Genomic DNA, 15,719 nt, shown 5'->3' with positions numbered 1-15,719 from the left:
TCCCATTACGGGCAGAAGTCACATCTGCGGAGACTAGTGAGGGTTTGTGATGTCACCAACCCAGGAAGAAGCTCGTTGTAGTCCAAAGCGGCCATTTTTGTAGGCAATAAACTGCCGTAACTTTAAAAACAATATCTCCGTTTGCATTGAACTTTCAGCGCTGTAACTTTTAAGCAGCGACATTACACACTAACTAAATATAAACAAGTCAAATCGCATGCAACCGCCCCTTTAACATCATTTTAAAAGCTTGATATGTGTAGTCTAATGATTGTCTGCTGTAAAAATGCCTCATGCTTGGAATAATAAGAATAAAATCATATTTTATTTAATAATAGGAAATTATTAAAATATTTAAATCTCCTGTTTAAAAAAAAAAGGATGTCATTTTAAAAATGTGGACATGAGCGGAAACCTACGTTAATTACTGCCGTAATAACGGCTCATTTCAAATGTTTGTGTTTTTCTTCTCTTTCTCTTTTGAGCGGTGATGAAAGATTATTCTTGTGAATACTTTCCAGCATTTCATAATAAAAGTGTAGGCTTTAAACCTTTAAAATGCATCCAAATTACAGCGAAGCGCAACGATACGGTGCTCTGCAGGGGTCATAAAGCATTTAAACAGTTTCAATCTCTTCTTGAACACTCAGAGATGTGGATTCGCAATTAAATCACCACACGACCTTAATGTTTGTCTAAAAACAATCGGTCATTCGGCCGGAGATTTTTACACTGGCGGTGGGAGAAAAACACTGACATTCTGGATTCAGACGGCAATAAAATCACAGACTTGCCCCTGTAAATGATGAAAATAACTTACGACCCCACGAGAAACTATTACCCTCCTTTATATTGGTTATGTTTTCTATTTGACCTTGCACTTTATTCTGATAGGAAACCCAGAAAGATAATTTCACATGTCACACACACACACACACACACACACACACGAAGCTCTGCATTCAGAACCAGCAGGAGCTCTCTGATAACAGATGATAAACAGGAGATGATCAATCTAGTTTCTCTAGAACATTTGTGGCATGACTTGTGGTCTAAAAATTGCACAAAAGTTACAGATCAAACATATATTCAGCGGTTTAGTTCCGGTCCTTGATCTGATTGGCCGAACAGCACTCCATTAGAACGGTTTGTATCAGTGCTCGTCTGCGTTTGTCCCAGTCAGTCTGTGCATTAGATATAATAAAACAAGCTGCATTGACGAGTCATTGAATCATTTACTCAACTGATTTGTTCAAAACACTGATTCATCACGTAATAAAACAAGCTGCACGAACGAATCACAGAATCATTCACTCAACTGATTTGTTCAAAACACTGATTCATCACGTAATAAAACAAGCTGCACGAACGAATCACAGAATCATTCACTCAACTGATTTGTTCAAAACACTGATTCATCACGTAATAAAACAAGCTGCACGAACGAATCACAGAATCATTCACTCAACTGATTTGTTCAAAACACTGATTCATCACGTAATAAAACAAGCTGCACGAACGAATCACAGAATCATTCACTCAGCTGATTTGTTCAAAACACTGATTCATCACGTAATAAAACAAGCTGCACGAACGAATCACAGAATCATTCACTCAACTGATTTGTTCAAAACACTGATTCATCACGTAATAAAACAAGCTGCACGAACGAATCACAGAATCATTCACTCAACTGATTTGTTCAAAACACTGATTCATTAAGGGATAAAACAAGCTGCAATAATGAGTCATTGAATCATTTACTTAACTGATTTGTTCAAAAACACTGATTCATCACGTAATAAAACAAGCTGCATGAACGAATCACAGAATCATTCACTCAACTGATTTGTTCAAAACACTGATTCATTAAGGGATAAAACAAGCTGCACTAATGAGTCATTGAATCATTTACTCAACTGATTTGTTCAAAACACTGATTCATTAAGGAATAAAACAAGCTGCACTAATGAGTCATTGAATCATTCACTCAACTGATTTGTTCAAAAACACTAATCCATCACATAATAAAACAAGCTGCATGAACGAATCACAGAATCATTCACTCAACTGATTTGTTCAAAACACTGATTCATTAAGGGATAAAACAAGCTGCACTAACAAGTCATTGAATCATTTACTCAACTGATTTGTTCAAAAACACTGATTCATCACGTAATAAAACAAGCTGCATGAACGAATCACAGAATCATTCACTCAACTGATTTGTTCAAAACACTGATTCATTAAGGGATAAAACAAGCTGCACTAATGAGTCATTGAATCATTTACTCAACTGATTTGTTCAAAACACTGATTCATTAAGGAATAAAACAAGCTGCACTAATGAGTCATTGAATCATTCACTCAACTGATTTGTTCAAAAACACTAATCCATCACATAATAAAACAAGCTGCACGAACGAATCACAGAATCATTCACTCAACTGATTTGTTCAAAACACTGATTCATTAAGGGATAAAACAAGCTGCACTAACAAGTCATTGAATCATTTACTCAACTGATTTGTTCAAAAACACTGATTCATCACATAATAAAACAAGCTGCATGAACGAATCACAGAATCATTAACTCAACTGATTTGTTCAAAACACTGATTCATTAATGAATGAAACAAGCTGCACGAAGAGAATCACAGAATCATTCACTCAACTAATTTGTTAAAAAAAAACACAAAGGAAAGAAACCAAGCTGCATAAATGATTTATTGAGTCTTAACTGATTTGTTCAAACTGAATCATGTAAATCTAAGTGCTTTGAAATGAACTTGTGTATTGAACAAACAAGTTGTCCGTCTGTCTGGCGCTCTTGCTAATGCTGTGCGTCAGATATTATATTGCTTTATTAGCACCTGCAGACATTGAAGTCTTTCTATCGTGTGTGTGTGGCACACTTCGAGAGGCTTAGCGGCTCATGCATGTCACAGAAAGGCCATCGTTTCCCCGACATACACACGTCTGATCTCAACAGCACGAGTGTGTGTGACATCCATGTAGCGTGTCGCAACCTCAGTCTCTCAATCAAGCTAAAGGCCGAGATCCCGCTTGAATATTTAATGCATGAACAACATCAAACAAGTGCCTTCATCACACACACACACAGAATCCAAGGATATCACAGAGCGTATATATATGGGATACGTTTGTTGGCTTGCTTTTCTTTGATTAATCAGACACTGGTCTCTGTAGCTGCTCTTTCTAAGGGTCTAGAGGATTATTCACTGGTTAATCCAGAATTACAGCTAATGAGATTTGGAACAACTAGGATTAAAGTGGAGCAATTAGTAATTAGCTGAGTGCTCTGACATGATCGCACACACACACACACACACACACACACACACCTCCTGCATGAAACCAGGTTATACACTCACCTAGCCCATACATAGCGTAATCTGAGCTGTTGTTTACTAATGAAATATATTACTTTTTATTGGAGAGTATGTTTACTGTGCACATTTTCACATTGAATACCAGGACTATATTTGCCGTGTACAAAAGCACACACACAGGCGAGGAAGAACGCATCACTAATGGAGCACAGTGTAATGAGGTCATGTGTCGGCAGTGACATCATCAGAGCGTGTAATGAGGTCATGTGTCCGCAGTGACATCATCAGAGCGTGTAATGAGGTCATGCGTCAGCAGTGACATCATCAGAGCGTGTAATGAGGTCATGTGTCCGCAGTGACATCATCAGAGCGTGTAATGAGGTCATGCGTCGGCAGTGACATCATCAGAGCGTGTAATGAGGTCATGTGTCAGCAGTGACATCATCAGAGCATGTGATGAGGTCACCAGAGCATGTGATGAGATCATGTGTAGGCAGTGACATCATCAGAGCGTGTAATGAGGTCATGTGTCCGCAGTGACATCATCAGAGCGTGTAATGAGGTCATGCGTCGGCAGTGACATCATCAGAGCGTGTAATGAGGTCATGTGTCAGCAGTGACATCATCAGAGCATGTGATGAGGTCATGTGTCAGCAGTGACATCAGAGCACGTGATGAGGTCATGTGTCAGCAGTGACATCATCAGAGCGTGTAATGAGGTCATGTGTCGGCAGTGACATCATCAGAGCGTGTAATGAGGTCATGCGTCGGCAGTGACATCATCAGAGCGTGTAATGAGGTAATGTGTCAGCAGTGACATCATCAGAGCGTGTGATGAGGTCACCAGAGCATGTGATGAGATCATGTGTAGGCAGTGACATCATCAGAGCGTGCAATGAGGTAATGTGTCAGCAGTGACATCATCAGAGCGTGTGATGAGGTCACCAGAGCATGTGATGAGATCATGTGTCGGCAGTGACATCATCAGAGCGTGTGATGAGGTCACCAGAGCATGTGATGAGATCATGTGTCGGCAGTGACATCATCAGAGCGTGTGATGAGGTCACCAGAGCATGTGATGAGATCATGTGTCGGCAGTGACATCATCAGAGCGTGTGATGAGGTCACCAGAGCATGTGATGAGATCATGTGTCGGCAGTGACATCATCAGAGCGTGTGATGAGGTCACCAGAGCATGTGATGAGATCATGTGTAGGCAGTGACATCATCAGAGCGTGTAATGAGGTCATGCTTCAGACATCAACACCATACCGCGTCTCACAGCAACAGTGTGTTACTGAACGATTCAGTGTTTGAATGAATCAGGTTGAATCAAAGATTCACTGACCTGTTCGTAAATGACTGCCTCATTCTTAAATGAATCGTTTGGATGAATCGACTCAATGGTGACTCAATCGACTACTGGTGGTTTAGTTTCATGTTTAATCTAATGCGTTACTATTTCCAAACCAGTAATCAGATTAAAGTAATTTATCCAAGTCACTGTGAGTCACTATTTTAGTCATTTTCCTTAGTAAACAATTTAAATATATATTTTTGCTTTCTTCTGGTGTCTCGGGGAGAGTATTTTTTCAGGAATTTTTTTAAAATTTCAACTTAAAATCTCAAGAGATACATTGTTGACATTACTGTTAAAAATGTACATCCAATAAAGTGAGTGTTGGCAAAAACGGTCGTCATTTATGAGTGGAGGCGGCGGGGCTGTTGTCGGAAACTGCTGAATGTAACTAATAAAGTAACGTGTAATCTTACTTAGTTACTTTTAAAATCAAGCAATCTGTAAAGTAACTACTTTTTACTTTTTAAAGGAGTAATCAGTAATCAGATTACTTTTTCAAAGTAACTGTGGCAACACTGTTTACAACGCACAAAAATAAAAATACAACTTTTTCCGGACAAGCATTTTTTTTTACTCGGACAAGTGACCAATTTACTTGGAGAAGCCCATGAACATGCTTAATGTCGAGCCCTGCATATGGAGACGGCGGTGTGATGAAGACATCAAACTGTATTAGCTTCAAAAGCATGAGCATTTAAAAGGTTTGAGTGCAGAAGAAACAGCAGACGTCAGTCCTCTCACATTATGAGTTCTGATTATGTGCATCTTTCCTGAGATACTCACACACCTGTAATGAATTAATGAAACCTGGGTTTGAATTGGGTCGGGTCGGGTTAGTAGGGATGGGCGATACCACTTATTTTGTTTTCGATACGATACCGATACTTTCAAGGCCAGTATCACAGATACCGATATGATACTTTTAAACTTCTTTTTTTTAATTACTAAATATATTAAATTATTTAAATGACTAAGAGTAAAAATACCCATTTAACATATTTGAAAGGTATTCAATATTCCTTAATAGCAACTTATTAGATCCTAATTTTTTAACACATGGATAAAATGTTTAGTAGTAGTGAAATTAACCATTGAAATCTACAAATACTAGACTATTTGAACTACGGCTACTGTAGTAAAAAATAAACATGGTTTAGTTTCACAAGGGACTGCCAGTGACTGAACATTGCACCCATAAAATGCAACCTTTTTATTCTGATAGTGATTTATATTAACATTAGTTACAGCATAGAACACGATTCTTTTATACAGCATATAACATGATAACTTTTAACATTACATTTAAAGAGTGGAATTGCACTATGTAGGCTCTGTCTTTTGATGAGCATTATTCTGGGCTGTGTGTTCAAAATCATCTATGGTTTCTTATGATAGTTTTGGGAAACGCAGTTCTGTTTGAATAGTGTCATCAGTGAACGAACGCTCTCTCTGTGATCGATTGGTTCTGTCTTGTAGCGTTTGCATGCATTCAGATCATGGTTAAGATGAGCAGGAAAATAGTCCTATACTACACAATTAACATAGTTTATTTGTATTGTATGCAATATTTAAATAAACAAAATTACTGGTAAAAAAAAACACCTTAGTATCGATATTTTTATTGGAGTATCGATACTTTCGATGCTCACGCCAGTATCGATATATCGACACTTCATATCGATACGCCCATCTCTAGTGTTAGGGGCGTGCCGGGCCCATATATATTCGTTCCTTTGCGTGTGCCTCAAAAGAGGACTTACAAAGATGCAACAGCTAAGTATATGCACTGCTTGCTTAATGCAATCACTATAGGATAAATCACTATTTTGCCTATTATACTATTTTTTGACATAAATTGATAGGTCAAACAGCAAACAGTCACCCACAAATAGTCTATAAACAAACAGGCTGTCTTTGAGTTCACATGAACAGCGATTAAGTTAGTCACGCAGACTCATCATGAGTGGACATGAGCGCCCCCACACCCCGAGGCTCATGACAAGAATAGCATGTATTGGTATTTTTATTAAAGAGAATTAGGTTTAAATCGCAGTCCTGCATGAATTCATTGTATTTTTGCAGTTTTACACATAATAATCCAAGATGATCACATTACACAAAACTGAAAATATTGAACATTGTCAATATTTTTTGAGACCCCCTAAAAATGTTCCAATCATGTTTTCAGGATAGCCCTGGTCTTAGTAAGGGGAGCCAAGCTCGCCCGTTATTCGCACCCTGTCTCTTTGGGATGCATTATGTGACGTCTTCACATTTTGGAAGGTGTTACGAGTTTCTTATATACGCGATACTGTCAACCATAGCATATTACTCAGACATCAGGAAGTTTTCCTGACCACGGAGAGGAGCAAGAAACGGGTAAATGTTTCCTTTCAGATCGCATGAATTACAAAATTCCACCCAAAAAAATAATAGGAACACCTAAAAATAGAGTTTCCAAACACGTTAATGTGTGCAACACATATTCACTATTAACTACAATTTTTGCCTTAATAAACTCCTAATTTACTGCTTATTAATAGTTAGTAAGGTAGTTTTTGTAGCGTTTAAGTTTAGGTATTGGGTCAGATTAAGGGATGTAGAATAAGCTCATGCAGAATAAGGCATTAATATGAGCTTTAGAAGTGCTAATAAACAGACAATATCCCAGTAATATGCATGATAATAAGCAACTAGTTCATAGTTAATAACTGAACCTTAAAATAAAGTGTTACTGTTTTGTTTTTTTTGTCATAGAAGGAATATGTTGGTTTCCTCTTAAAAGAGCCATTTTTATACTAAAGGACTGTCTGTTCCATGGATGTTAATAATAGATGTCGAGAACGAGCGTGTAAAATATAATCACAGTGCATTATCACTGAATAGAACTGAAATGTCAGCTGTGGTTGGTTAATGTTTTCTTGGCTTAACTGTCCGTCACGTATGCAAAAGATCAGGGAAGAGGTGCAAAAAACACTGAACATGCAAATCAGTTGAATATTGCTCTTCTGCATTGGGTGTTTGTCTAATCTATGTGTGACACACACTGTAAAATACAGTTCCACTTTATGTTAAAGTGCCCCTATTATGCTCCTAATTATGTTTTAAGTCTCATTCATCATCCAAGATCAAAACCAATTTATTCTCTAATAATATCCACTGCAAGATCGGCTCTTTTCTCTCTGGTTTTTTCTGGTTTGTTTGGAGATTCAGCCGCTAAGCCCCGCCTCTATGAGAGCTCTGCTGTAATTGGTCGGAAATGCAAGTGCTCATTATCATATTTGAATCTCTTGACACAGTGATACGAACAGGAACGATGGCGAGGGTTTGACCATCTCAATCTCAGCAGAAAACCGTCTTTTACACATGAACAACACCAACCAAACTCCAGTCTCAGAGACGACTACAGCGTGTGAGGGCGGGGCTAAGAGACGCTGCTCAGCCAATCAGGACCAGAGGAGGGCATTATGCAAATTAACAACAGTGTGTGAGGGCGAGGCAAAGAGACGCTACTCAGCCAATCCGGACCAGAGGCAGGCATTATGCAAATTAACTACAGTGTGTGAGGGCGGGGCTTAAGGCCCTTTCACACTGGAGGCGATTTTGACGCGTGAATAATTTGCGCAATGTTTTTATTTTTTGATCAGCTGTGTGTGTAATGAGTGCTTCCACACCGAACGCGAATGTGCTGCGGCCAGAAAAACGACTTTTCATTTTAATAAATTTGACTCGGCGCAGTAAAAAAGTCCCGGCTGAAACATCCTCCCTCACATTTCCCCTTCCTCGCTCTCATTTCTGTCAATAGGGGGCGATGTGAGGGAGGATTTTTCAGCCTTCTTTTTTACTGCGCCGAGTCGAAGTACTCCCAGAAGTGCTATTCCGCCATACATTATAGTTCTCCTTTTTAATCCCCTTAGAAAAGTGCCACGTTTTATTTGATGTCATCATACTTGATCGTTCAACTATTGGTGTAACTGTATTTAAATAGGGAAAACGTGGAGGAGTTTGGTAGCTTCTAACTTGATCTCTGTTTGGTTCCATAGTGAATGAACTGGGCTTAGTGGGCTAAGCTAAATGCTATCAGATCGTCACCGCGCGTCAGAGAGATTAAGAGCACTGAGACGAGAGAGGTGTGTGTCAACTCGGCTTAGTTAAGGGAATAACATTAATATGAAAAAGCGGTGAAGTATCCCTTTAAGAGACGCTGTTCAGCCAATCAGGACCAGAGGCAGGCATTATGCAAATTAACTAGTGTGTGAGGGTGGGGCGAAGAGACACTGTTCAGCCAATCAAGACCAGAGGAGGGCATTATGGTAATTAGTCACAAACCTGCGCAGGTTCAGCAGGAAGTAAGACTGAATTACAGTCGACTCGTTTCAGTTCAGAATCACTTTTTTCTTTAAGGAGACAAAATCTCAATTTATCTCTTTATTAAGAGCTTTTACATTCACAAAATTACATGAAAGGAAATATCCCAAAAAGCATGATAGGGTCTTAAACTACCAACATTTAAAATCATTTCACACACTTATTTTGTACATGCTTTTACATTAGTTTTTTTTTTTTAAACCTGCATGCAATTTAGGGCTGTCCCCGACTAAGCATTTAGACATTCGAATCAGAATTGTCGAATCTTTCTATAGTCGACTGATAGTCGAATCATCTGTGTGTGTGTGTGTGTGTCTGTGTGTGTGTGTCTGTGTGTGTGTGTGTGTGTGTGTGTGTGTGTGTGTGTGTGTGTGTGTGTGGGTTGGAGTGACACTAGTCAGCAGGAGGGTAAAATAAAAAATCGTTTTCCTTTACACACCGCACACATTTTAATAAAGTGACCAAAACTGCCGGCCAACTGACAGACGAACTGACAATGGTTTTCTTATTTAGGTTTAAATAAAAGGTAATGTGGTGGATAAACATTCGTAAAACGTTTTCTCATAACATGTTAAAGCCGCAATCGAAATACAGAACATCACACAAATATATAAGAGAACATTTTGATAAAAAAAAATACCTGCCTAAAGAGGAAAAGAACACTTTGAGTGCTTTTACATGACCGTTCTTAAGGACACCGGACGTCCAGCGCCATGTCACGTCTTTAAAATATTGAGCACCCCCACATTGCCAAAATGGTATGATCCGTGTTATAACACCCGCGAAGATTCGACTGTGAGATCGGTGGTCGAATCAGGCTCCGCATAGCGATACATCGAATCTTCAACTATTCGGGGTCACCCTTACTGCACATAAACAAAGTTGATTCTGTCTTCAGTGAAGGTGAACAGTGTGAGAATATCAGATGTGTATCAGTGTATTGGATCCGTGCATTCGGCCTTAAAGTGACAGCAGCTTTGTAACTTTTCTACAAGTCTTTAAATGAGTTTAAGTTAGTCGTCTGCTAGTGTGTCAGATGGAGCGTCACTGACTGGCTTAAACCATGATGGCATAATGTGCATTTATACAACTATAATACAATAATGCGGCGACATAACATTAATTTACTTTTGATACTTAAGTACTTTTGAAAACAAATACTTCTGTACTTTTACTTCAGTAAAAATCTGTTTTTACAACTTTCACTTGTAACGGAGTAATATTTGACCAGCAGTACTGTTAATTTGAATCTATAATTACACATCTGACCTGTCCTAAACTAACCCGTATCCCCCTCAACAGCAGCACAATTGTTTCGCAAATTCAATTCACACAATAAGCAAACTTTTTTTTTTTTTTTATGTAAGCATAGTAGATAAAGACACTGAAAATAAAAATGTCATGTTCAATTCGACGTGTCACTTGTGAAATAATTTGTGAAACTACTATCAATCTCTCACTGCAAAAAAAAGCAAATACTTACTTAGTATTTTTGTCTTGTTTCTAGTTAAAATATTAAAAAAATCTTACATTGAGAAACATTTCCTAGACAAGTGAAAGTAATTGTCTTGTTTGGGGGGAAAATAACTCAAAATGAAGAGAGTTTTTGCTTAAAATAAGATAAATAATCTGCCAATGGGGTGAGAAAAATAATCTTAATTCAAGCAGAAAACAAGATTATTTTTCTTACCCCATTGGCAGATTATTTAGCTTATTTTAAACAAAAACGATCTTAATTCTTTTAACTTTGACAACTTCTTTTGCTTGTCTAGTAATTACTTCTTGTTTTAAGAATTTCTAGATGTTTAGACTAGAAACAAGACAAAAATACTGAGTAAGAAGAGCATTTTTTGCAGTGCTGAGTGAACAACTGCTACACCATTTCTACTTTTCAGTGCACACAACTTTGTGGTTTGCAAAAGGCGCAAAAAAGCCAAAACGTCTCAATCTGTGTTCTCTCTCTCTCTCTCTCTCTCTCTCTCTCTCTCTCTCTCTCTCTCTCTCTCTCTCTCTCTCTCTCTCTCTCTCTCTCTCTCTCTCTCTCTCTCTCTCTCTCTCTCTCTCTCTCTCTCTCTCTCCTAATCTGACAGCACCGTCTCCAAGATAATCATGCCCACGTCTACAAGCTCAAGACAGGCCCTCCCTCTCTCCCTCTCCTCCTCCCGCTTCTCTCTTTCTTCCACCTCCCCCCATTAAGACCATCTCTTCTTTCTGTCCATCCAGACCTCCGTCCATCAGCTCCTACCTCGAGTGGAGCCTCTTGCTGGCCGGATCAGAGTCCGTGCTGCCCGCCGACTGAGCCATTGCTGAGCCGTAGAGGAACTCCAGCTGCTTCCCTCTTCCTCTGGGGCTCCGAGCAGACGCACTTCAGCGTGTGTGTGTGTGTGTGTGTGTGTGCAGCAATGGCAGCTGCCGAGGAAGTGAGGTATTGTGCAAGTAGACCATAAAAGGCAAGTCCCTCCTCTCAGTGACGCTGGTGAACAGGAAGCAGAGTGTGTGTGAATGTGATTGTGCCTCATACACACTGGCATTTTTTGTTTCTTTTTTATTTATTTTTTGCATATGTATATTAATATGTTTTCTTTGTTGTATTTTACATGTTTTTTTCTGGCAAAAAAGAAAAAAAGATTGTGCCTCATACACACTACATGCACACATATCTCTTTTCTTATTCACATTCCTCTGCGTAATATAATATGTTTGTACACTGTAAATAATATTTAAATTAAAATTAAAATTTAAATTTTGAGTTTATTGAAGTTAAAAATTTGAGTTGATACAATGAAGGAAATTTGTTTTATAAATAGAAACTCAAAATATTATTGTATCTGAACCACAAAAAGATAAATCATGAAAATAGCACAATTTGGCTGCGTCATCACAAATAAAACACACACAATTACCCAATATGCCTACAAAATCTTTTAATAATATTTTAATAAAGGTTGTCGAATCTCAAAAAATGTTAATTCCAATGAACTCAAAATTTTAAGGAAACCAGGAAAAAAAATCTAAATTATTTTTTACAGTGTCAAAATTTGCGTTAATACAATGAACATTTTTGAGAATTGACAACCTTTATTCAAATATTTGTTAAACGTTTTTGTAAGCATATTGGGTAGTCAAAACATGCCAAATTGTGGTATTTTCATGATTTTATGTGGTTCAGATACAATAATATTTTTCTAATGTATTATTTATTTTTATATATTTTTATATTTTTTTATTTTATATATTTTTATAATATTTATTAAACCAGCATCCTTCATTGTATCAACTCAAATTTTGTATTTCAATAAACTCAAAATTTTAAGGCAAGCAGGTTACTTACTTTTGTAAGTTAAACAAACTATTTTCTTTACAGTCTACACTGTAAAAAAGTTGCAAAAAAAAGTTACCTGGTTGCCTTAAAATTTTGAGTTCATTGAAATACAAAATTTCAGTTTATACAATGAACATTTTTGAGAATCGGCCACCTTTATTTATTCAAATATTATTAGAAGATTTTGTAAGCATATTGGGTAATTGTGTGTGTTAATTTGTGAAGACGCAGTTGTTCCAAATTGTGCTATTTTCATGATTTATCAATTTTTTTATGTGGTTCAGATACAATAATATTTTGAGTTTCTATTTATTAAACAAATTTCCTTCATTGTATCAACTCAAATTTTGTATTTCAATAAACTCAACATTTTAAGGCAAGCAGGTTACTTTTATTCGTTAAACCAACAGTATTTCTTTTTACAGTGTAGGTGACTTAATGACCCAAAATGTCTGTTTATGTTGTATTGCAAAACACTGTTGAGGTGGATAGTGGTCAGGATAGGACAGGTTTTGTCGGGTAAGGTGTAAGGGAAGTTCAATAATGTAATTTAGATTTTATTTTAAAATCTATTCGTAATGCATTATAATGCTTTAATCTTATAATGTTTTGTATCATCTCATGAAAAATCTTAATAATAGTAATAATACTTACCCATTTGTGGTTATAACTTTTAAGAAGGCAATGCATTATAACACCAGATGAAGCCTGTATTTATAATGCATCATAAGGGTGTTTATAATGCATTATAATGCCTTAGTCTTATAATGTTTTGTATCATCTCATGAATGATCGTAACAGCAGTAATAATACTTATTTATTTGTGGTTTTAACTTTTAGGAGTGCAATGCATCATAACACCAGATGAAGCATCATAAGGGTATTCGTAATGAATTATAATGTCTTAGTTATAAACAACTTTATAATGTGTTGTACCATCTAATAAATAATAATAACAACATTACTAATGCTTACCTATTTGTGTTTATAACTTTAAAGAGTGCAATGCATTATAACACCAGATAAGGCCTGTATTTATAATGCATCATAAAGGTATTCGTAATGCATTATAATGCCTTAGTCTTATAATGTTTTGTATCATCTCATGAATAATCGTAACAACAGTAATAATACGTATTTATTTGTGGTTATAACTTTTAAGAGTGCAATGCTTTATAACACACTAAATGAAGCCTGTATTTATAATGCATCATAAAGGTATTCGTAATGCATTATAATGCCTTAGTCTTATAATGTTTTGTATCATCTCATGAATAATCGTAACAACAGTAATAATACGTATTTATTTGTGGTTATAACTTTTAAGAGTGCAATGCTTTATAACACACTAAATGAAGCCTGTATTTATAATGCATCATAAGGGTATTTATAATGCATTATAATGCCTTAGTCTTATAATGTTTTGTATCATCTCATGAATGATCGTAACAACAGTAATAATACTTATTTATTTGTGGTTATAACTTTTAAGAGTGCAATGCATTATAACACCAAATGAAGCATCATAATAGTATTCGTAATGAATTATAATGCCTTAGTTATAAACAACTTTATAATGTGTTTTACCATCTAATAAATAACCATAAAAACAGTAATAATACTTACCTTATCTGTGGTTATAACTTTTAAGAGTGCAATGCATTATAACACCAGATAAGGCCTGCATTTATAATGCATCATAAAGGTATTCGCAATGCATTATAATGCCTTAGTCTTATAATGTTTTGTATCATCTCATGAATAATTGTAACAACAGTAATAATAATTACCTATTTGTGGTTATAACTTTTAAGAGTGCAATGCATTATAACACCAGATGAAGCCTGTATTTATAATGCATCATAAGGGTATTTATAATGCATTATAATGCCTTAGTCTTATAATGTTTTTTATCATCTCATGAATAATCGTAACAACAGTAATAATACTTACCTATTTGTGGTTATAACTTTTGAGAGTACATTACAATGCATTATAATATCAGATGAAGCCTGTATTTATAATGCATCATAAGGGTATTCGTAATGCACTATAATGCCTTACGTAATGCACTTTTGATGCATTTATAATGCGTAATGAATTATAATGCCTTAGTTATAGACAACTTTATAATGTGTAGTACCATCTAATAAATAATCATAACAACAATGAAAAATCCCATAGACTTAAAATTGACGAGTCATAGCTCTTGCAAAGGATTTCGTGGAAACGTCGGTCACCACGTTTCACAAGAAGCTGGCAGGCTATGTCACACCATATCTCACAATAGGCTGTACATTTTACCCCAGGGGCGCAAAAGCTGCCCAAAGTTGCCCCATAGACATACTATGGTGAAGGGACGGCCCATGAAATGCATGTTTTTCCTACTATGGGAACTTGCATAGGGATTTTGTATTGAACATAACTCTGGATCACAGTGTCATAGAGAAAAGGGGATGGGCTCAATTTACTCAGGCAACCAATCACTTTCCCAGGATCATTGTAAAGCTTTCAAGCCATGCCCTAGCAACCATTTAGAGCACCCTAGCAACAAGTACCATAGACTTTGATTCAAAGAAATCAAAAGGGATATGATGAGGGTGGGCTCATTTGACTCGGGGCAGCAAACAGCCAATCACAAATCACCTTCTCTACTTCCTAGCCACACCCTAGCAACCATTGTCAATCACCCTAGCAACCATTGTCAATCACCCTAGCAAACCAAAGACCAAAAAGGATATCTTCAAATCAATAATGATTATTGTTCAATAATGATTATTGGAAAATGCTAATTGTGTTAGCACCATTCTAGCAAAACATGCCAAGAGATCATGCAAGCAAAATGGTAATAATGTTAACATCATGCTAACAAACATTCTAATTGTGTTAGCATTTCTTGCTTAACAATTTACTAGCAAAATGTTAATCATGTTAATATTATGTTATCAACATGTTAATAGTGTGCTAACAACATGCAAATCATGTTATCCTCATGTTAACAAAATGCTAATTGTGTTAGCATCAATCTAACAACATGTTAATTGTATTAGAGATAATGCTAGCAAAATGTTAGTTGTGTTAGCATCATACTAGCATACATGATTAACATCTAGCAACCGCCTAGAAACACCCTAGTAACCGAGCGCTGAGTTTTGCCACTGCAAGCACCACTTACAATTTCCTCAGGAAATGTACATTCTAGTTACACTGGTTTTTACGTTTATTCACGAGATGATACAACACATTATAAGGTTGTTTATAAGGCATTATGCATGTATTATAATGCATTAAGAAACCCTTTATAATGCATTATAAA

General features: G+C 36.5%; 1 protein-coding gene across 2 annotated transcripts in view; it reads right to left on the bottom strand.

The window, feature by feature from the left end:
- The window catches only part of gpsm1b (G protein signaling modulator 1b), a 41,436-nt gene extending 29,932 nt beyond the window's left edge, over positions 1 to 11,504 (bottom strand). Inside the window, exon 1 of one of the 2 annotated variants that reach the window (XM_067437531.1) lies at positions 11,327 to 11,504. In XM_067437531.1, the coding sequence (XP_067293632.1) occupies positions 11,327 to 11,385 (59 nt within the window). In that variant the 5' untranslated portion in view covers positions 11,386 to 11,504. The remainder of the gene's footprint in view (positions 1 to 11,326) is intronic. The other variant, XM_067437530.1, reaches the window with a different exon arrangement.
- Positions 11,505 to 15,719: the final 4,215 nt, after the last annotated feature.

This window comes from Pseudorasbora parva, chromosome 3 (assembly GCF_024679245.1).
Source record: "Pseudorasbora parva isolate DD20220531a chromosome 3, ASM2467924v1, whole genome shotgun sequence".
Classification (NCBI taxonomy): domain Eukaryota; kingdom Metazoa; phylum Chordata; class Actinopteri; order Cypriniformes; family Gobionidae; genus Pseudorasbora; species Pseudorasbora parva.
Note: the sequence above shows the minus strand (reverse complement) of the source record. Positions and strands in the feature narration are given on the sequence as shown.